Source organism: Oncorhynchus clarkii, chromosome 17, assembly GCF_045791955.1.
Source record: "Oncorhynchus clarkii lewisi isolate Uvic-CL-2024 chromosome 17, UVic_Ocla_1.0, whole genome shotgun sequence".
In the NCBI taxonomy this organism is placed as follows: Eukaryota; Metazoa; Chordata; class Actinopteri; order Salmoniformes; family Salmonidae; genus Oncorhynchus; species Oncorhynchus clarkii.
The window spans coordinates 67,802,325-67,826,085 of NC_092163.1; the positions used below are offsets into that span (position 1 = coordinate 67,802,325).

Here is a 23,761-nt window from a genome sequence, read left to right on the forward strand (position 1 = left end):
GAGGGAGGAGGGTGTAGAGAGGGAGAGTCCTGTCAGTGGTCCTTGTTAAGGGTCAGGAGAGCGAGGGAGGAAGATAGAGGGAGGAAGAGAAGGATGAGGGAGGAGGGTGTAGAGAGGGAGAGTCCAGTCAGTGGTCCTTGTTAAGGGTCAGGAGAGAGAGGGAGGAAGATAGAGGGAGGAAGAGAAGGATGAGGGAGGAGGGTGTAGAGAGGGAGAGTCCTGTCAGTGGTCCTTGTTAAGGGTCAAGGGAGAGAGGGAGGAAGATAGAGGGAGGAGGGTGTAGAGAGGGAGAGTCCTGTCAGTGTGAAAGAAGGGATGAGGGGGAGTAGGGATGATGGGGATGAGGGGAGAGCCCTGCTCTGCTTGCAGTAGGTCTTGTTAAGTTAAGTTAAGGCTGACAGGTCTACGTGCTGCAGGGAGAGGTGGTGGGCTGAGATGGATGCTGGACTACATAATCAGTTGTTCTCTGGTCCCCAGAAAGACTGCTGGAGCATGTATCTATTTTTACCATGCCCAACAGGTTGTGTGTATATGTGTACTCACGTCGATGATATCAGACAAGTCGTGGATGTAGTATTTGAAGACACAGCTGTTCGTAGCCTCCAAAGCCAGCAGGTATTCATTCCTTGCCTTGATTGCTTTCAGCTTGTTCTCTGTGTACTTAGCCTGCCTCTGAGAGGGACACAGAGAGAGGGGGGGGGGGGGGGTGAAAGAGAGCAAGAGAGAGAGGGGGAGAACGAGAGAGACAGAGAGAGAGAACGAGAGAGGTAAAAAGAGAGGATATAGAGAGAGAGGAAGAGAGAGAGGGGGGAGAAGGAGGGAGAAAAATACGAGATAGAGAGTAGAGAGGCAGAAAGAGAGAGAGGAAGATAGAGGGAGTGAGATGAGAGAGGGAGAAAGAGAGGATATAGAGAGGAGATAGGAGAGGGAGTGAGAGGAGAGAGGGAGAAAGAGAGCGAGGAAGAGAGAGAGGGGGTGAGAGTGAGAGGAGAGAGAGGGAGAAAAATACGAGATAGAGAGTAGATAGAGGGAGAAAGAGAGAGAGGAAGAGAGAGGGAGTGAGAGTGAGAAAGAGAGATAACAGGATTGAGAGAGAGAACAAAGTCTATACTGGTAGATAATAGTAAGGCCAGTGGTAGGGTCTTGTCTCTCTGACAGAGCCCCCACTGTAGTAGAACATGGCTAGAGCTTTAAGCCAGTTACAAACTCATACATCATTCATGAACAACACACACATGCAGGTACAGTTGAAGTCGGAAGTTAACATACACTTATGTTAGAGTCATTAAAACTCGTTATTCAACCACTCCACAATTTTCTTGTTAACAAACTATAGTTTTGGCAAGTCGGTTAGGACATCTACTTTGTGCATGACACAAGTCATTTTTCCAACAATTGTTTACAGACAGATTAATTCACTGTATCACAATTCCAGTGGGTCAGAAGTTTACATACACTAAGTTGACTGTGTCTTTTCCAGCTTGGAAAATTCCAGAACAAGATGTCATGGCTTTAGAAGCTTCTGATAGGCTAATTGACATCATTTGAGTCAATTGGAGGTGTACCTGTGGATGTATTTGGTGCGAAAAGTGCAAATCAATCCCAGAACAACAGCAAAGGACCTTGTGAAGATGCTGGAGGAAACAGGTACAAAAGTATCTATATCCACAGTAAAACGAGTCCTATATCGACATAACCTGAAAGGCTGCTCAGCAAGGAAGAAGCCACTGCTCCAAAACCACCATAGAAAAGCCAGTCTACGGATTGCAACTGCAAAAGGGGACAAAGATTGTACTTTTTGGAGAAATGTCCTCTGGTCTGATGAAACTGTTTGGCCATAATGACCATCGTTATGTTTGGAGGAAAAAGGGGGATGCTTGCAAGCTGAAGAACACCATCCCAACCGTGGAGCACGGGGGTGGCAGCATCATGTTGTGGGGGTGCTGTGCTGCAGGAGGGACTGGTGCACTTCATAAAATAGATGGCGTCATGAGGGAGGAAAATTATGAGGAAATATTGAAGCAACATCACAAGACATCAGTCAGGAAGTTAAAGCTTGGTCGCAAATGGCTCTTCCTAATGGACAACGACCCCAAGCATACTTTCAAAGTTGTGGAAAAAGGGCTTAAGGACAACAAAGTCAAGGTATTGGAGTGGCCATCACAAAGCCCTGACCTCAATCCTATAGATTTTTTGCAGAACTGAAAAAGCGTGTGCGAGCAAGGAGGCCTACAAACCTGACTCAGTTACACCAGCTCTGTCAGGAGGAATGGGCCGAAATTCACCCAACTTATTGTGGGAAGCTTGTGGAAGGCTACCTGAAACGTTTGACCCAAGTTAAACTATTTAAAGACAATGCTACCAAATACTAATTGAGTGTATGTAAACTTCTGACCCACTGGGAATGTGATGAAAGAAATAAAAGCTGAAATAAATCAATCTCTCTACAATTATTCTGACATTTCACATTCTTAAAATAAAGTGGTGATCCTAACTGACTTAAAACAGGGAATTTTTACTAGGATTAAATGTCAGGAATTGTGAATAACTGAGTTTAAATGTATTTGGTTAAGGTGTATGTAAACATCTGACTTCAACTGTATATGCACACACACTATAATGGACTGTGCTGTGTGACCTGCATCATCAGCCAACCTGTCAGTAGAGGTCTCAGGGTCTCATTCCTAAGACAGGGCTGCTCTCATATTCTTGTCCCTGTACACACACACACACACACACACACACACACACACACACACACACACACACACGCTTTACCTTCTCCTTCATCTTCTCTATCTTCTTGACTGAGGAGCGTCGGACATGTTTCTCCTCCGTCTTGATGCTGGCCAGTGTGTCAGGTGACCTGGGAGTCTGTCTGTCGTCCTGGCGACCAGAGCGCCCCATCTGCTTCTCCTCCTGTTTCTCTGCATCCTTCAGTTTGTTCTCAGAGTTGATACTGTCTGTGTTGTACATGTGATATGTCTTCATCACCTACACAGGGGGACAGGAGGAGCCGTGAGAGAGAGAGAGAGAGAGAGCAAGAGAGAGAGGGTTGTGTGTGTGTCATACACTGTCCAGCCGTGCTTCTCAAGGGTGTGCGTCATACAATATCACACCGCTAAATATAAATAAAATGGCTGGGGGCAGTTTGAGTAGCTTGGATGAATAAGGTGCCCAGAGTAAACTGCCTGCTACTCAGACCCAGAAGCTAAGATATTCATATTATTAGTATAATTGGATAGAAAACACTCTGAAGTTTCTAAAACTGTTTGAATGATGTCTGTGAGTATAACATAACTCATATGGCAGGAAAAAAACCTGAGAAAAAATCCAACCAGGAAGTGGGAAATCTGAGGTTTGTAGTTTTTCAACTCTTTGCCTATCCAAGATACAAAATGCTGCCGGTCAAATGTCCGGTAAATTAAAATGCTGCCGGTCAAATGTCCGGTAAATTAAAATGCTGCCGGTCAAATGTCCGGTAAATTAAAATGCTGCCGGTCAAATGTTCGGTAAATTAAAATGCTGTCGGTCAAATGTCCGGTAAATTAATATACTGCCGGTCAAATGTCCGGTAAATTAATATACTGCCGGTCAAATGTCCGGTAAATTAATATACTGCCCGTCAAATGTCCGGTAAATTAATATACTGCCGGTCAAATGTCCGGTAAATTAATATACTGCCAGTCAAATGTCCGGCGCCACATTTTCCTAAGGGAAACCCTGAAGTGCATACATAAACACACACACTTTTCTTCACTTTGTCTCTGTCTCGGTGTCTCTCCCACACACACAATTCTGCCAGGGAATGCCACACACGTGTATCAGTGTGTGCAGGGTCAGCACTAACACTGACCACTTAAATGGGAAACATGGGCGGACGACCCCATGCGTTTCCCTCTTTAACTATCAGACTGCTGCTTCACAAGGGTGTGTGTGTGTGTGTGTGTGTGTGTGTCTGTGTGTGTGTGTGTCTGTGTGTGTGTGTGTGTGTGTGTGTGTCTGTGTGTGTGTGTGTGTGTGTGTGTGTGTGTGTGTGTGTGTGTGTGTGTGTGTGTGTCTGTGTGTGTGTGTGTGTCTGTGTGTGTGTGTGTGTCTGTGTGTGTGTGTGTGTGTGTGTGTCTGTGTGTGTGTGTGTCTCTGTGTGTGTGTGTGTGTGTGTGTGTGTGTGTGTGTGTGTGTGTGTGTGTGTGTGTGTGTGTGTGTGTGTGTGTGTCTGTGTGTGTGGCCAGAGCTAAGCAATGCTCAGATTCAGATTCACTAATCTCTTGAAAAAGGATCACTTAAAGGGACAATCTGCAGTTGCTCCATACATATTTGGACTTAATTTGGAATTAATGATATGTACCCATTGATTCATGAAGAATATAACTTGTAAATTAATGATATGTACCCATTGATTCATGAAGAATATAACTTGTAAATTAATGATATGTACCCATTGATTCATGAAGAATATAACTTGTAAATTAATGATATGTACCCATTGATTCATGAAGAATATAACTTGTAAATTAATGATATGTACCCATTGATTCATGAAGAATATAACTTGTAAATTAATGATATGTACCCATTGATTCATGAAGAATATACCTTGTAAATTAATGATATGTACCCATTGATTCATGAAGAATATAACTTATAAATTAATGATATGTACCCATTGATTCATGAAGAATATAACTTGTAAATTAATTATATGTACCCATTGATTCATGAAGAATATAACTTGTAAATTAATGATATGTACCCACTGATTCATGAAGAATATAACTTATAAATTAATGATATGTACCCATTGATTCATGAAGAATATAACTTGTAAATTAATGATATGTACCCATTGATTCATGAAGAATATAACTTGTAAATGAATGATATGTACCCATTGATTCATGAAGAATATAACTTATAAATTAATGATATGTACCCATTGATTCTTGAAGAATATAACTTATAAAACTCTCATGAGCTTAGTCGCACCCCACCAGAACCCCAAATATAAGATTGTTTTACTACAATGTTGGTCAATAAAGTAAATGTAAACAAACACCATATGGTCTTGAAACATGGTTAAAGCTATAGGTTGATATCATGGATAGTCCGTTGTTGCATCCACAGCTCTATCCATGAATCTGAGAGTGGTTACATTTCTCCTGCCCTTCAGCTTTTAACTGAACCAGAGGCGGGGAGCCGCTTGGTTTTTCTTATTGTTTCAATTGCCGCTTTAAAGCTGAGGTGTTCAGGAGTTGAGGTGATGTATAGATATGATGAACTGCACAGCACCGAACACATTCTGTCTGTCAGACTCTGTGGAGTACTGAGACAGGCATTGAGCCCAGTCCTCTCTCCATACTGTGTGTGTGCCGGTCTATTTCTGTCTAGTGGAGTGTCTCACTGTGTAATTACACTATTAGTCTGCTGCTACTGGTCTTGACATAGTTATGTGGTTCCTCTGCTGCCCCTAAACAGAGAACAACCTCCCTCCCGGCAGGGAATCTCCCTGGGAACATGTCCTCCTCCACAAACGCAGTTAAAACACATGGTGACTATCAAATGCTATGTTGACTGGCCTACACATACAACAGCAGTCTCATTGTGGTGAAGAGTGTGTGTGTGTGTGACGAGTCAGTCTTACCGCGTAGAGCTCGTTCAGAACCTTCATCAGATCCTCCTGAAGCTGGACACCAACCTCTTTACTCTGCAGAGACAGACACAGAAAAGATGTCCATCCTCTGTAATAACAGACATAACCTCATCGTTAACACGATAAATCCACCTGAACTATAACCATCCCCTCACTGTCATCCATCTTTCCATCCATCCATCAAATCAAATTGTATTTGTCACATGCGCCAAATACAACAGCGATAGACCTTACCGTGAAGGTCTCACATACAAGCCCTTAACCAACAACGCAGTTCAGCAAATAGAGTTAAGAAAATGAATACTAAATAAATTAAAGTCAAAAATAAAATAAAATAGAAAGTAACACAATAAAATAACAATAACGGGGCTATATATAGGGGGTACCGGTACCGAGTCACTGTGTGGGGGTACCGGTCCCGAGTCACTGTGTGGGGGTACCGGTACCGAGTCACTGTGTGGGGGTACAGGTCCCGAGTCACTGTGTGGGGGAACAGGTCCCGAGTCACTGTGTGGGGGTACCGGTCCCGAGTCACTGTGTGGGGGTACCGGTACCGAGTCACTGTGTGGGGGTACAGGTCCCGAGTCACTGTGTGGGGGTACAGGTCCCGAGTCACTATGTGGGGGTACCGGTACCGAGTCACTGTGTGGGGGTACCGGTCCCGAGTCACTGTGTGGGGGTACCGGTACCGAGTCACTGTGTGGGGGTACAGGTCCCGAGTCACTGTGTGGGGGTACAGGTCCCGAGTCACTGTGTGGGGGTACCGGTCCCGAGTCACTGTGTGGGGGTACCGGTACCGAGTCACTGTGTGGGGGTACCGGTCCCGAGTCACTGTGTGGGGGTACAGGTCCCGAGTCACTGTGTGGGGGTACAGGTCCCGAGTCACTATGTGGGGGTACCGGTACCGAGTCACTGTGTGGGGGTACCGGTACCGAGTCACTGTGTGGGGGTACCGGTACCGAGTCACTGTGTGGGGGTACAGGTCCCAAGTCACTGTGTGGGGGTACCGGTACCGAGTCACTGTGTGGGGGTACCGGTACCGAGTCACTGTGTGGGGGTACCGGTACCGAGTCACTGTGTGGGGGTACCGGTACCGAGTCACTGTGTGGAGGTACCGGTACCGAGTCACTGTGTGGAGGTACCGGTACCGAGTCACTGTGTGGGGGTACCGGTACCGAGTCACTGTGTGTGGGTACCGGTACCGAGTCACTGTGTGGGGGTACAGGTTAGGTTAACTTGTAACGTCTGCTTCCAGCTCACACTCTCAACCACATAGATCCCCTGAATGCCGCTCACCTTCCAGCTCACACTCTCAAACACGTAGATCCCCTGAACGCCGCTCACCTTCCAGCTCACACTCTCAAACACGTAGATCCCCTGAACGCCGCTCACCTTCCAGCTCACACTCTCAAACACGTAGATCCCCTGAACGCCGCTCACCTTCCAGCTCACACTCTCAAACACGTAGATCCCCTGAACGCCGCTCACCTTACAGCTCACACTCTCAAACACGTAGATCCCTTGAACGCCGCTCACCTTCCAGCTCACACTCTCAAACACGTAGATCCCCTGAACGCCGCTCACCTTCCAGCTCACACTCTCAAACACGTAGATCCCCTGAACGCCGCTCACCTTTCCAGCTCACACTCTCAAACACGTAGATCCCCTGAACGCTGCTCACCTTCCAGCTCACACTCTAAAACACGTAGATCCCCTGAACGCCGCTCACCTTCCAGCTCGCACTCTCAAACACGTAGATCCCCTGAACGCTGCACACCTTCCAGCTCACTTTCCAGCTCACACTCTCAAACACGTAGATCCCCTGAACGCAGCTCACCTTCCAGCTCACTTTCCAGCTCACACTCTAAAACACGTAGATCCCCTGAACGCTGCACACCTTCCAGCTCGCACTCTCAAACACGTAGATCCCCTGAACGCAGCTCACCTTCCAGCTCACTTTCCAGCTCACACTCTAAAACACGTAGATCCCCTGAACGCAGCTCACCTTCCAGCTCACACTCTAAAACACGTAGATCCCCTGAACGCTGCACACCTTCCAGCTCACTTTCCAGCTCACACTCTAAAACACGTAGATCCCCTGAACGCTGCACACCTTCCAGCTCACACTCTAAAACACGTAGATCCCCTGAACGCAGCTCACCTTCCAGCTCACTTTCCAGCTCACACTCTAAAACACGTAGATCCCCTGAACGCAGCTCACCTTCCAGCTCACTTTCCAGCTCACACTCTAAAACACATAGATCCCCTGAACGCTGCTCACCTGCCAGCTCACACTCTCAACCACATAGATCCCCTGAACGCTGCTCACCTGCCAGCTCACACTCTCAACCACATAGATCTCCTGAACGCTGCTCAACTGCCAGCTCACACTTTCAACCACATAGATACCCTGAACGCTGCTCACCTGCCAGCTCACACTCTCAACCACATAGATCCCCTGAACGCTGCTCACCTGCCAGCTCACTTTCCAGCTCACACTCTCAAACACCTAGATCCCCTGAACGCAGCTCACCTTCCAGCTCACTTTCCAGCTCACACTCTCAACCACATAGATCCCCTGAACGCTGCTCACCTGCCAGCTCACACTCTCAAACACATAGATCCCCTGAACGCTGCTCACCTTCCAGCTCACACTCTCAACCATCTAGATCCCCTGAACGCAGCTCACTTTCCAGATCCCAATCACCTGAATTCTGATCACCTGTTCACACACCTGTATGTCAAACTGTTCACTCACCTGTATGTCAAATCAATGTCATTATCACACACTATTTAGTTCAGTTCTTTGCACCCCATCATATGTACCGAGATGTTGAAATAAACCCAAGCCTAACGTGAAAAGAGCTATGGAGAGAGGAAGATATAATAGAAGTTTCCTGTCAGTCTGTGTACAGCTGTTTCACACCTCACCTCAGGTCCATTTGGACCGTTAGGAACATTCCCCCTCATTAGTGCACAAAATATTCTCTCTCTCCCTCTCTCTCTCTCTCTCTCTCTCTCTCAATTCAATTCAATTTATTCAAGGGCTTTATTGGCATGGGAAACGTGTTAACATTGCCAAAGCAAGTGAGGTAGATAATATATAAAGTGAATATATAAAGTGAAATAAACAATACAAATTTACAGTAAACATTACACATACAGAAGTTTCAAAACAATAAAGACATTACAAATATCATATTATATATATATACACAGTCTCTCTCTCTCTCTCTCTCTCTCTCTCTGAATGGAACACAGATGTGCAGCCTCCTCTGACAACATCACACGCAGCACACCACATCATTCTGCACTACTTACCACAGCCCCACTGTGTGTGTGCACGTGACTGTGTGTGTGTGCGTGCTCGTGTGTGTGCAAGTATGAGGGTGTGTATGAGTGCTTTACACGTGTAGCCTCTGGCTCATGGCACTGACTGGAAATGTTTAATTTAACTAACTATCTAGTTAATTAGCCATTGTAGTTTTGCTGATGAACACACCATTCTGTGTGTGTGTGGAGTTCAAACAGAAGCTATCATCAGATTATTAACTAATGTTTTGACGAGACAGTCCAGATTGACTCACTCCTGTCCTCTCAGTCAGACCCAGAGATGCTGAACCGACACCCCTGACCGTGACAGAGATGCTGAACAGACACCCCTGACCATGACAGAGATGCTGAACCGACACCCCTGACAGTGACAGAGATGTTGAACCGACACCCCTGACCGTGACAGAGATGCTGAACCGACACCCCTGACAGTGACAGAGATGTTGAACCGACACCCCTGACCGTGACAGAGATGCTGAACCGACACCCCGGACAGTCACAGAGATGCTGAACCGACACCCCTGACCGTGACAGAGATGTTGAACCGACACCCCTGATCGTGACAGAGATGCTGAACAGACACCCCTGACCATGACAGAGATGCTGAACAGACACCCCTGACCGTGACAGAGATGCTGAACCGACACCCCTGACAGTGACAGATATGCTGAACCGACACCCCGGACAGTCACAGAGATGCTGAACCGACACCCCTGACCGTGACAGAGATGCTAAACCGACACCCCTGACCATGACAGAGATGCTGAACCGACACCCCTGACCATGACAGAGATGCTGAACCGACACCCCTGACAGTGACAGATATGCTGAACCGACACCCCGGACAGTCACAGAGATGCTGAACCGACACCCCTGACCGTGACAGAGATGCTAAACCGACACCCCGGACAGTCACAGAAATGCTGAACCGACACCCCTGACCGTGACAGAGATGCTAAACCGACACCCCGGACCGTGACAGAGATGCTGAACTGACACCCCAGACCGTGACAGAGATGCTGAACCGACACCCCTGACCGTGACAGAGATGCTAAACCGACACCCCAGACCGTGACAGAGATGCTGAACCGACACCCCAGACCGTGACAGAGATGCTGAACCGACACCCCTGACCGTGACAGAGATGCTAAACCGACACCCCAGACCGTGACAGAGATGCTGAACCGACACCCCAGACCGTGACAGAGATCATACAACCATAGAGAACAGTTACAATTAACAGTAGAGGGTCAGAATAAACTGGAATCTCTTGAGTAAGGTTGCAAAATTCTGGTATCTTTCCCAAATGACCAAGATTTTCCAGAGAACCCGGTTGGAAGATCCCTGGAATCAGCAGGTGAATAATCCTACAGCCAGGATTTCTGGAAAACCTGGGAATTTGGGGAAAGTTCCTGAAATATTGAATCCCTACTTGAGTCATCTCTTTCTCTCGGGAGTTACCGAGTGTGTTCCAAATGGCACCCTATTCCCTATGTAGGGTGCTACTTTTGATAGGCCCTGGTCTGAAGTAGTGCACTACATAGGGGGCATGGTGCTATTTGGGACCGAACTAGCTATCTCTCTTACAGAAGAAAGGTTGGAGATGAGTAATCCCATATGTTTATCTGTACTGAGACATTCAGAAACACTTCCTCACACACACCGGCAGAGAGGTGAAAGGTGGGAAGAGTTTGGAGGGATGTTTGGATAAGAGTGGCCTTGAGACCTCAACTGACATATCAACATCCCAAATACAGGGCTAATGGGGAGGGGGAGGCAGAGAGGCAGGGAGAGAGAGATTCTCAATTGGGAAAAATACCGTCCTCTCCTAGACTCCTCTGTCCTTTCTCCTCTGTGACCCCGAAGCCAATAAGTGGTGGAGTGGTTGAGAGTGTAAATCAATAGTAGGAGAATGGAAGAGTGTTCTTCCCTCCACCTTAGTATCCTCCCTGAGTCCTTCACGGAAGAGTTTCTGCCACACCCCTCTTTGAATCAGCTGTTGTTTTGTCAGAGAAGAAAAGCATTCACACGTTTAAAACGTTATGCTACTTGTCATTTAAATGTCTGCCACAACTAACAAAATACATTCTGACCAATTTAAACATATATTTGTGGATTCGTCATATGCCTGGAGAGTCTCCTTTCATACAAGCGCATTTGTCTCCACATTTCCTATCCTCGATTACCTTTGACCTTTTTCAAAATAAAAATAATCATTTGTTGGGTGCCTATATTTGTCCTACGTCACAAATGTACATGTGTGTATTAATATGGACTGTAGGTGTGAATTGGAAATGTTTTTGCATATCCCTACTCTCCCTGAGATACCCTTGGAGAGTGGTGTCACAGCCAGGGTCTGCCATTATCAACAGCGACCCTGGAGCAATTAGGTTCAGTGCCTTGGTCACGGGCATATCGGCAGGGTTTTCACTTTGCCGGATCGGGGAATTCAAACTAGCGACTGTTTAGTTACTGGCCCAACGCCCTAACGGCTAAGCTACCTGCCGCCCAAAAGGAGGCGAGGACAGGGGAGTTAACAAAACCAATTGAGAATCTCCCAGGGAGGGAGATAACGGTGGGTAAATTGTCAGAGGTGTTTGTTTTTGGGACAGAGAGAGACAGAGATAGAGAGTGTGCTGACATAGCAGTGGGTCGAACCCATGAGGCAGCGGCCTAGACCGTTACGCCACGCTAGACCACAGGTGTGTTATGTTATGTGTGGCTGTGGTGTGTGTTTGTGTTTGACGTGCATGTGCACGTGTGCTCCCATGTGTGATACCTTTTTGAAGAGTCGTCCGGAGTCCTCGCTAACCTGGGCGAAGCGCGGTATGATGTTATTGAGGTAGAGGTCAGACAGGGTGGCGTGGTCTCGGCTTTCCCTCTTCACCTGACTCAACAACAGGTTCCAACAGTTAACTGGAGACAGTACACTCTGCTCCTTCCTACACACACAGGGAGGGAGGGAGAGAGAGAGAGAGAGAGAGAGAGAGAGAGGGAGGGAGGGAGGGAGGGAGGGAGGGAGGGAGGGAGACAGACAGACAGGAGAATTTAGTACACCACAAACACTATATTACATCAGTACTCAGTGTTCACCACCTGTTAAGCAGGGCATAATGCATCAAACGTCACTCCTCTCAGCAAAACAACTAAAGTTAGAAGTAAGGAACAAACAGTAAAATGTTGAAACAAGAGCGAGCCAGAGAGATGAAGAGGGAGAGAGAGACACTTTATTGAAATATGACTGACAGCTCGTGTACACTAGATAGCGGTTAATGGCCGCGGGCCACTTAGGCCTCCCAGAGTGACTCGCTTGTGGCCGTGCTGGAAGCATATAGCAAGCAGCATGTTTGATTGTGCGTCAAGAATTCAGCACAGCAAGTTTGTATGAAGGTCTGGTTATTACATGGGTAAACAGTTTAATCCATTCTCCATTTCATGAATTTATTCACAGGTATATAGTAATATGCTCTAAAACACTGTAAATATTTCCTTAACTCTATTTTCCTAAAACTGCATTGTTGGTTAAGGGCTTGTAAGTAAGCATTTCCCGGTAAGGTTGTCTGTCTGTCTGTCTGTCTGTCTGCCTGCCTGCCTGCCTGCCTGCCTGTCTGTCTGTCTGTTTGTCTGTCTGTCTTCCCACCTGGTTACACAACCTTGTGTGTTTCCTCTATTGATGTACCATGTGACATCCTTCATCCTCTACCCTGACGGAACCATCATCACCTCTGACCCTAACACATCACATGTTCACCCACACACACCCATGTGTTGTACTTGGCTGGACTGCCTGGATGTTTCCTCTAGTTAAAATCATACATTCCTGCAGCATTAGAGACATGGAGGGGGCAGGAGAGAAGGGGACTGAAGCAAGCTGAGGTCCAGTTCTCCTCCACATTCAGCTCCTTTAGTGTTGTTGCCACTGTGCCACAGATACACAGAAACACACAGGGCAGCTGTCTCCACGGAGTCACCACACACACAAAAACTGAAAATATGTCAGATTCCAGCATGGCACCAGAGCTGAGCTGCAGCAGATGCAGTGGAGCTGTTAGAGACCCAGATGTAGAGAGAGGGGGGGGGAGTGAATGAGAGAGAGGGGGGAGTGAATGAGAGAGAGGGGGGGAGTGAATGAGAGAGAGGGGGGGAGTGAAAGAGAGAGGGGGGTGAAAGAGAGCGAGGGGGGGAGTGAATGAGAGAGGGGGGGAGTGAAAGAGAAAGAGGGGGGGAGTGAAAGAGAGAGAGGGGGGGAGTGAATGAGAGAGAGGGGGGAGTGAAAGAGAGAGAGGGGGGGAATGAAAGAGAGAGAGGGGGGGAATGAATGAGAGAGATGGGGGGAGTGAAAGAGAAAGAGGGGGGTGAAAGAGAGAGAGGGGGGGGTGAAAGAGAGAGAGGGGGGGATGAATGAGAGAGAGGGGGGGAGTGAATGAGAGAGAGGGGGGAGTGAATGAGAGAGACGGGGGGAGTGAAAGAGAGAGAGGGGGGGAGTGAAAGAGAGAGAGGGGGGGAGTGAAAGAGAGAGAGGTGGGGAGTGAACGAGAGAGAGGGGGGGGAGTGAAAGAGAGAGAGGGGGGTGAATGAGAGAGAGGGGAGTGAATGAGAGAGGGGGGAGTGAATGAGAGAGAGGGGGGAGTGAATGAGAGAGAGGGGGGAGTGAATGAGAGAGAGGGGGGGAGTGAATGAGAGAGGGGGGGGAGTGAATGAGAGAGAGGGGGGGAGTGAATGAGAGAGAGGGAGGGTGAATGAGAGAGGGGGGGAGTGAAAGAGAGAGAGGTGGGGGGGGAGAGAGAGAGAGAGAGAGAGAGAGAGAGAGAGATTTTTTATGTTTATTTATTTTCCCTTTTGTACTTTAACTATTTGCACATCGTTACAACACTGGAGCTGATCGTGGACTACAGGAAAGGGCGGGCCGAACAGGTCCCCATTAACATCGATGGGGCTGCAGTGAAGCGGGTCGAGAGTTTCAACTTCCTTGGTGTCCACATCACCAACAAACTATCATGGTTCAAACATACCAAGAGAGTTGTGAAGAAGGCACACCTTTCCCCTTCAGGACACTGAAAAGATTTGGCATGGGTCCCCAGATCCTCAAAAAATTCTACAGCTGCACCATCGAGAGCATCCTGACCGGTTGCATCAGACTGTAAGATACTACAGAGGGTAGTACGTATGTATGGCCCAGTACATCACTGGGGCCAAGCTTCCTGACATCCAGGACCTCTATACTAGGAGGTGTCAGATAAAGGCCCCAAAAAAGTGTCAAAGACTCCAGTCACCCTAGTCATAGACTGTTCTCTCTGCTCCCGCACGGCAAGCAGTACTGGAGCGCCAAGTCTAGGACCAAAAGGCTCCTTAGCAGCTTCTACGCCCAAGCCATAAGACTGCTGAACAATGAATCAAATGGAGAAAGAGAGAGAGAGATGGGGGGAGAAAATAATTGAATGTGTCATTGAACCAAGTGCACTTTATGGCAGCGAGGTGTGGGGTCCACTTGCAAAACAAGACTTCACCAAATGGGACACACACCCCATTGAAACCCTGCATGTATGTAAGAGGTATGTAAGATTCTCCTACATGTCCAGAGGAAAACTACAAACAATGCATGCAGGGCAGAATTAGGCCAATATCCACTAATAATAAAAACTCAAAAAAGAGCAATCCAGTTTTGGAAACATCTAAAATACAGTGACCCCCTCTCATATCATTACCAAGCCCTGCAATACCAAGAGCTGAGCAAAGAAAAGAGTCCCCTCATCCAGCTGGTCCTGGGTCTGAGTTCATAAACCTGTTCTACTAACACACTGAAGCCTCAGGACCAGAACATCCAATCAATCAGGATAAACCAAATTACAACACAGTCAAAACAAAACTACATTGCTTATTGGGAATGTCACGACTTCTACCGAAGTCGATGCCTCTCCTTGTTCGGGCGGTGCTCGCAGGTCGACGTCGCCGGTCTCCTAGCCACCGCCGATCCATTTTTCATTTTCCATTTGTTTTGTCTTGTTTTCCTACACACCTGGTTCTCATTTCCCTCATTATGTGTTGTGTAGTTAACCCTCTGTTTCCCCCATGTCTTTGTGTGGTATTGTTTATTCTGTTTCATGTTATTTGCACGGTAGTCTGTTGCGCTGGGTTATGTTAACCCGTATTGTAATTTCGTGTTCACTTTGCCGTGTGCTTTTGGTTCTCCTAAATAAAAGGCTCCATTGGCTACCCAATATCTGCTCTCCTACACCTGACTCCCTTACAGCCATTTACGCATACCTGACAGGGAAGCACAAACACAAAGCAAAATGCAGTGCTATCTGGCCCTAAATCGACAGTACACTGTGGCTAACTGTTTGACCATGGTTACTGATCAAAACCTTAGAAAAACCTTGACAAAGTACAGGCTCAGTGAGCACAGCCTTGCCATTGAGAAGGGTAGACACAGGAAAACCTGGCTCCCTATAGAGGAAAGGCTGTGCAACCACGGCACCACAGCAGAACCTGAGACAGTGCTGTATTTCCTGACAAAATGTCAAAAATACAAAACAATTAGTGTCATTTCCCCAAATTTAAAACCCTTATTCAAGGTTTCAAAGACCTCTCTGATGAGAGTAGGCTACCTGTCCTGTTGGGGGAGGACGCAGAGAGCTGTGGGTTGGCAGCGCACTACATTGCTGCCTGACATAAGATGAGGGACGGTGTCTGACAGACCAATCAACCTGCACATGTCCTCTACTGTATGCTTATTGTTATTGTTGAATGTATGGTTATTTTAACACTTGGTTATTGTTGTTACTGTTGTCCCGTTGACAATTTTGATTCTTATTACTTTCATATTGTAAATATCCCAAGTAAGCTTTGGTAATATGGACATTGTTACGTCATGCTAACAAAGCAAACTGAATTGAATTGAATTGAGAGGGGGAGAGAGAGAGAAAGAGGGAGAGAAAGGGAGAGAGAGAAAGAGGGGTAGAGAGCGAGAGAGAGTGAGAGAAAGAGGGAGAGAGAGAAAGAGAGAGAGGGAGAGAGAGAGAAAGAGGGGTAGAGAGTGAGAGAGAGTGAGAGAAAGAGGGAGAGAGAGAGAGAGAGAAAGAGAGAGAGAGAGAGACAGAGGGGTAGAGAGTGAGAGAGAGTGAGAGAAAGAGGGAGAGAGAGAGAGGAAGAGAGAGAGAGAGAGAAAGAGAGAGAGAGAGAGGGAGAGAGAGAGAAAGAGGGGTAGAGAGCGAGAGAGAGTGAGAGAGAGATGAAAAGGGAGGGACAGAGAGGTTGGTAAGGTGGTACAGTATGTGATGCTGAAGAAACAGTAGTATTCTCTTCTCTCCTCCCCTCCACCCTCCCCTCCCCTCCACCCACCTCCTCCACCCACCTCCTCTACCCTCCCCTCCCCTCCACCCACCTCCTCCTCCAACCCTCCCTCCACCCAACACCTTCACCCTCCTCCTCCACCCTCCCCTCCACCCACCGGAGGAGAAAATCCCCCCAAGCATGGATCAGAGAAGGGGGGCTGTCTGCAGGAGGCGTCATCCCTCATGGGGTGTGGTTGGAAGTCCACACACACATGCAGACAGGATATTGATCACACACACATCGTGGCAATCATAAGTGTGTGTGTGTTTCCAGAGGAAAAGTCACCCTGCATGTCCAGCAGATGATCTATTTCAGGGAGAGCCTGACGAACTGGAACTTGGCTTGATGAAAAGAGCAAAAAAAGAGGAAGCGAAAGGAAAAAGACAAAACGTCAAAGAGAAAGAAAGGAGAAAAGCAGAAATGTGCAAAGCTGTCATCAAGGCAAAGGGTGGCTACTTTTAAGAATATTGTTTCACACTTTTTTGTTCTTAAACATCTTGTCCTAACTTTTGACTGGTACTGTACACACGCACACGGACACACGCACACACGTACGCACGCACACACACACACACACACACACACACACACACACACACACACTCACACTCACACACACACACACTCACATACTCACATACACACACACACACACACACACACACACACACACACACACACACACACACACACACACACACACACACACACACACACACACACTCACACACACACACACACACACACACACACACTCACATACACACACACACACACACACTCACATACTCACATACACGCACACACACACACACACACACACACACACACACACACACACACACACACACACACACACACACACACACACACACACACACAGAGAGAGAGAAACACGTGGGCTAATGCCAATTGCCTCTTGGAAGGCCATCATTGTAAATAAAATGTGTTCTTAATTGACTTGCCTTGTTAAATAAATAACAATATGAATAAAAGGTGAGTTGACTGTGTGGACATGGAGACATCTGAAGACATCTGCTGTTTGTCCTCAGTGAAAGGAAGCTGCTCTCAGCTTGTTTAACTGACTGGAATAGAGTGTCACAGCTACATAACTATTCTCCTCTCCCCTTCTCTCCTCTCCTCTTCTCTTCTCTCCCCTCCTCTCCTCTCCTCTCCTCTCCTCTCCTCTTCTCCTATCTTCTCTCCCCTCCTCTTCTCTCCTCTCCTCTTCTCTTCTCTCCCCTCCTCTCCTCTCCTCTTCTCCTATCTTCTCTCCCCTCCTCTTCTCTCCCCTCCTCTTCTCTTCTCTCCTCTCCTCTTCTCTCCCCCTCTTCTCTTCTCTCCTCTTCTCTCCCCTCCTCTTCTCTCCCCTCTTCTTCTCTCCCCTCCTCTTCTCTCCCCCCTCTTCTCTCCTCTCCTCTTCTCCCCCCTCCTTTTCTCTCCCCCTCTTCTCTCCTCTTCTCTTCTCTCCTTTCCTCTTCTCCTATCTTCTCTCCCCTCCTCTGCTCTCCTCTGCTCTCCTCTCCTCTTCTCTCCTCTTCTCTCCCCTCCTCTTCTCTCCTCTCCTCTTCTCTCCCCTCCTCTTCTCTCCCCTCCTCTTCTCTCCCCCTCTTCTCTCCTCTTCTCTTCTCTTCTCTTCTCTGCTCTCCTCTTCTTTCCTCCACTCTTCTCTCCCCTCCTCTTCTCTCCTCTCCTCTTCTCTCCTCTCCGCTTCTCTCCCCTCCTCTTCTCTCCTCTTCTCTCCCCTCCTCTTCTCTCCCCTCCTCTTCTCTCCCCCTCTTCTCTCCTCTTCTCTTCTCTCCCCTCTTCTCTCCTCTCCTCTCATCTCCACCCCTCTCCCACCCTCTCCTCCCCTCCCCACCCCTCTCCTCTCCACCCCTCTCCTCTCCTCCCCTCTCCACCCCTCCCCCTCTACTCTCCTCTCCTCTCCTCCCCTCTTTTCTCTACCCCTCTTCTCTCCTCTCCACCCCTCTCCTCTCCTCTCCACCCATCTACTCTCCTCTCCTCCCCTCTTGTCTCTACCCCCCTTCTCCTCTCCCCTCTCCACCCATCTCCTCTCCACTCCTCTCCACCCCTCTCCTCGCCACCCATCTCCTCTACACTCATCTCCTCTCCACCCCACCCCTCTCCTCTCCACCCCTCTCCACCCCTCTCTTGCCCTCTACTCTCCTCTCCTCCCCTCTTTTCTCTACCCCTCTTCTCCCCTCTTCTCTCCTATCCACCCCTCTCCTCTCCACCCATCTCCTCTCCACCCCTCTCCTCTCCGACCCTCTCCTCCCCTCTACTCTCCTCTCCTCTCCACCCCTCTCCTCCCCTCTACTCTCCTCTCCTCCCCTCTTGTCTCTACCCCTCTTCTCCCCTCTCCACCCTCTCCACTCCTCTCCTCTACACCCATCTCCTCTCCACCCCTCTCCACCCATCTCCTCTCCTCCCCTCTCCACCCCTCTCCACCCATCTCCTCTCCACCCATCTCCTCTCCTCCCCTCTCCTCTCACTCCACAGGAGAAATTACAGAACCAGGCGTAACGCTGGGAAAGATAATCACTCTGCTGTGTGTGTTTGTGTGTGTCCTTGTTTATGGGCAAGGTTACACACTGCAAGACTCCACAGAGTATTCAGAGCACAAAAACACCACCTGGCACTGTTGGCAAAGGAACATAAGTACCCACACGGACACAAACAGAAAACATGGACACACACAGAAACATGGACACACACAGAAAACACGGACACACACAGAAAACACGGACACACACAGAAACATGGACACACACAGAAACACGGACACACACGGACACACAGAAACACGGACACACACAGAAAACACGGACACACACAGAAAACACGGACACACACAGAAAACACAGACACACACAGAAAACATGGACACACAGAGAAAACACGGGGACACACAGAAAACACGGACACACACAGAAAACATGGACACACACAGAAAACACGGACACACACAGAAAACACGGACACACACAGAAACAGCGACACACACAGAAAACATGGACACACACAGAAACACGGACACACACAGAAAACATGGACACACACAGAAAACACGGACACACACAGAAAACACGGACACACACAGAAACATGGAAACACACAGAAAACATGGACACACACAGAAACACGGACACACACACACGGACACACAGTGTGTCAACAGTGAACCAGCTTATTGGGATTGTAATTTCAAGTCAAAGTTGTTCCTTGTAAATATTAGTGCCGACATTAGTGTTGGGAGACAGACAGACAGACAGACAGACAGACAGACTAAGAGGTATAGTCAGGCCTTTACAGCCCTGCCCTGGATGACTGTGCATTGCCAGGACACAACACACAGATCTGGGTCAGTAAGGGGAACCTACAGTGGGGCAAAAAAGTATTTAGTCAGCCACCAATTGTGCAAGTTCTCCTACTTAAAAAGATGAGAGAGGCCTGTAATTGTCATCATAGGTACACTTCAACTATGACAGACAAAATGTCCAGAAAAAAAATCCAGAAAATCACATTGTAGGATTTTTAATGAATTTATTTGTAAATTATGGTGGAAAATAAGTATTTGGTCAATAACAAAAGTTTATCTCAATACTTTGTTATATACCCTTTGTTGGCAATGACAGAGGTCAAACGTTTTCTGTAAGTCTTCACAAGGTTTTCACACACTGCTGGTATTTTGGCCCATTCCTCCATGCAGATCTCCTCTAGAGCAGTGATGTTTTGGGGCTGTTGCTGGGCAACACTGACTTTCAACTCCCTCCAAAGATTTTCTATGGGGTTGAGATCTGGAGACTGGCTAGGCCACTCCAGGACCTTGAAATGCTTCTTACGAAGCCACTCCTTCGTTGCCCGGGCGGTGTGTTTGGGATCATTGTCATGCTGAAAGACCCAGCCACGTTTCATCTTCAATGCCCTTGCTGATGGAAGGAGGTTTTCACTCAAAATCTCACGATACATGGCCCCATTCATTCTTTCCTTTACACGGATTAGTCGTCCTGGTCCCTTTGCAGAAAAACAGCCCCAAAGCATGATGTTTCCACCCCCATGCTTCACAGTAGGTATGGTGTTCTTTGGATGCAACTCAGCATTCTTTGTCCTCCAAACACGGCGAGTTGAGTTTTTACCGAAAAGTTATATTTTGGTTTCATCTGACCATATGACATTCTCCCAATCTTCTTCTGGATCATCCAAATGCTCTCTAGCAAACTTCAGACGGGCCTGGACATGTACTGGCTTAAGCAGGGGGACACGTCTGGCACTGCAGGATTTGAGTCCCTGGCGGCATAGTGTGATACTGATGGTAGGCTTTGTTACTTTGGTCCCAGCTCTCTGCAGGTCATTCACTTGGTCCCCCGTGTGGTTCTGGGATTTTTGTGATCATTTTGACCCCACAGGGTGAGATCTTGCGTGGAGCCCCAGATCGAGGGAGATTATCAGTGGTTTTGTATGTCTTCCATTTCCCAATAATTGCTCCCACAGTTGATTTCTTCAAACCAAGCTGCTTACCTACTGCAGATTCAGTCTTCCCAGCCTGGTGCAGGTCTACAGTTTTGTTTCTGGTGTCCTTTGACAGCTCTTTGGTCTTGGCCATAGTGGAGTTTGGTGTGTGACTGTTTGAGGTTGTGGACAGGTGTCTTTTATACTGATAACAAGTTCAAGCAGGTGCCATTAATACAGGTAACGAGTGGAGGACAGAGGAGCCTCTTAAAGAAGAAGTTACAGGTCTGTGAGAGCCAGAAGTCTTGCTTGTTTGTAGGTGACCAAATACTTATTTTCTACCATAATTTGCAAATACATTCATAAAAAATCCTACAATGTGATTTTCTGGATTTTTTTTCTTCTCATTTTGTCTGTCATAGTTGAAGTGTACCTATGATGAAAATTACAGGCCTCTCTCATCTTTTTAAGTGGGAGAACTTGCACAATTGGTGGCTGAGTAAATACTTTTTTTGCCCCACTGTATACTCTGTCCAGGGATGACCAGGCGTTTATCAATTCAATTCAATTCAAGGGGCTTCAAGTGAGGTAGATAATATACAAAAGTGAAATAAACAATAAAAATAGCAGTAAACATTACACATACAGAAGTTTCAAAACAATAAAGACATTACAAATGTCAAATTACATATATATATATATATATATATATATATATATATATATATATATATATATACAGTGTTGTAACAATGTACAAATGGTTAAAGTACACAAGGGAAAATAAATAAGCATAAATATGGGTTGTATTTACAATGGTGTTTGTTCTTCACTGGTTGCCCTTTTCTTGTGGCAACAGTTCACAAATCTTGCTGTGTGATGGCACACTGTGGAATTTCACCCAGTAGAAATGGGAGTTTATCCAAATTGGATTTGTTTTCAAATTCTTTGTGGATCTGTGTAATCTGAGGGAAATATGTGTCTCTAATATGGTCAAACATTCGGCAGGAGGTTAGGAAGTGCAGCTCAGTTTCCGACTCATTTTGTGGGCAATGTGCACATAGCCTGTCTTCTCTTGAGAGCCATGTCTGCCTACGGCGGCCTTTCTCAATAGCAAGGCTATGCTCACTGAGTCTGTACATAGTCAAAGCTTTCCTTAAGTTTGGGTCAGTCACAGTGGTAAGGTATTCTGCCACTGTGTACTCTCTGTTTAGGGCCAAATAGCATTCTAGTTTGCTCTGTTTTTTTGTTAATTCTTTCCAATGTGTCAAGTAATTATCTTTTTGTTTTCTCATGATTTGGTTGGGTCTAATTGTGCTGCTGTCCGTCCTGGGGCTCTGTAGGGTGTGTTTGTGAACAGAGCCCCAGGACCAGCTTGCTTAGGGGACTCTTCTCCAGGTTCATCTCTCTGTAGGTGATGGCTTTGTTATGGAAGGTTTGGGAATCGCTTCCTTTTAGGTGGTTGTAGAATTTAACAGCTATTTTCTGGATTTTGATAATTAGTTGGCCTCGGCCTAATTCTGCTCTGCATGCACTATTTGGTGTTCTACGTTGTACACGGAGGATATTTTTACAGAATTCTGCATGCAGATTCTCAATTTGGTGTTTGTCCCATTTTGTGAAGTCTTGGTTGGTGAGCGGACCCCAGACCTCACAACCATAAAGGGCAATGGGCTCTATGACTGATTCAAGTATTTTTAGCCAGATCCTAATTGTTATGTTGAATTTTATGTTCCCTTTGATGGCATAAAGGCCCTTCTTGCCTTGTCTCTCAGATCGTTCACAGCTTTGTGGAAGTTACCTGTGGCGCTGATGTTTAGGCCAAGGTATGTATAGTTGTTTGTGTGCTCTAGGGTAACGGTGTCTAGATGGAATTTGTATTTGTGGTCCTGGCAACTGGACCTTTTTTGGAACACCATTATTTTGGTCTTACTGAGATTTACTGTCAGGGCCCAGGTCTGACAGAATTTGTGCAGAAGATCTAGGTGGTGTTGTAGGCCCTCCTTGGTTGGTGACAGAAGCACCAGATCATCAGCAAACAGTAGACATTTGACTTCAGAATGTAGTGGGGTGAGGCCGGTCTCTCTCTCTCGCTGTGTGTCTGTAGTCAGTCAGCTCATGTCTCCCGAAGCTGCTTATGCAACGTTGGATTTACAGCACAGACAAGAGTGGTAGAGTGTGTGTGTGTGTGTGCGTGTATGTCGTTCGTGCATGTCATTCGTGTGTGTGTGTGCCTGTCTTACTTGAGCTGGTGGTCCTTGGTGCTACGTGTCTTCGTAAGGAACCTCTCAGACAGTTTCTCCAGGTTACGACTGTAGTCCATCTCAACCTCCGCCTTCTTCCTGAAGAAGTCCTGCAGGTCCTGCAGCAGCTGCACTCTCAGCTCACACTGCTGGTCCAGACACTTGAACTGCTCCACCAGCTGGGCACGGATCTCTACAGAGAGGAGGGGGGGTTAGACATCTTCAGACACACTGGGAGAGGGAGAGGGCTAGTTTGTGGCTATGGGTGCACTGGACATCATCATCATCATCATCATCATCTACAACATCATCATAAATAAACACTTTATTAGCCAATCAGTTGGAGTATACCATGTTATTGGCTCACAAAAAACTCCTACTTTATATTACCAGCACCCTTCAAAGATAACATTCTGAGAATGAATAACTGGTCACTCACTATCAGAGAATAGAATGGAGATATTTTCTGAGATATGCTGACACATTGAGTTTAATGGCCTACAGCAGTACAGTACACCTGATGATAGAGTTTATAGCCCAGTGGACGTGGCCAGTCTGGTGACCGTGGCCAGTCTGGTGACCGTGGCCAGTCTGGAGGCTGTGGCCAGTCTGGTGACCGTGGCCAAACTGGTGACCGTGGCCAGTCTGGTGACCGTGGCCAGTCTGGTGACCGTGGCCAATCTGGTGACCGTGGCCAGTCTGGTGACCGTGGCCAGTCTGGTGACCGTGGCCAATCTGGTGACCGTGG

At 47.3% G+C, this 23,761-nt stretch overlaps 1 protein-coding gene across 1 annotated transcript in view; it reads right to left on the minus strand.

Moving 5' to 3' along the window:
• The window catches only part of LOC139371302 (SLIT-ROBO Rho GTPase-activating protein 2-like), a 157,553-nt gene that overhangs the window by 40,800 nt on the left and 92,992 nt on the right, over positions 1-23,761 (minus strand). Inside the window, exons 3-7 of the mRNA XM_071111613.1 lie at positions 23,014-23,206; positions 11,763-11,925; positions 5,642-5,704; positions 2,779-2,994; positions 544-672 (exon numbers count right to left, since the gene is read on the minus strand). Coding sequence (XP_070967714.1) covers positions 544-672; positions 2,779-2,994; positions 5,642-5,704; positions 11,763-11,925; positions 23,014-23,206 — 764 coding nt within the window. The remainder of the gene's footprint in view (positions 1-543; positions 673-2,778; positions 2,995-5,641; positions 5,705-11,762; positions 11,926-23,013; positions 23,207-23,761) is intronic.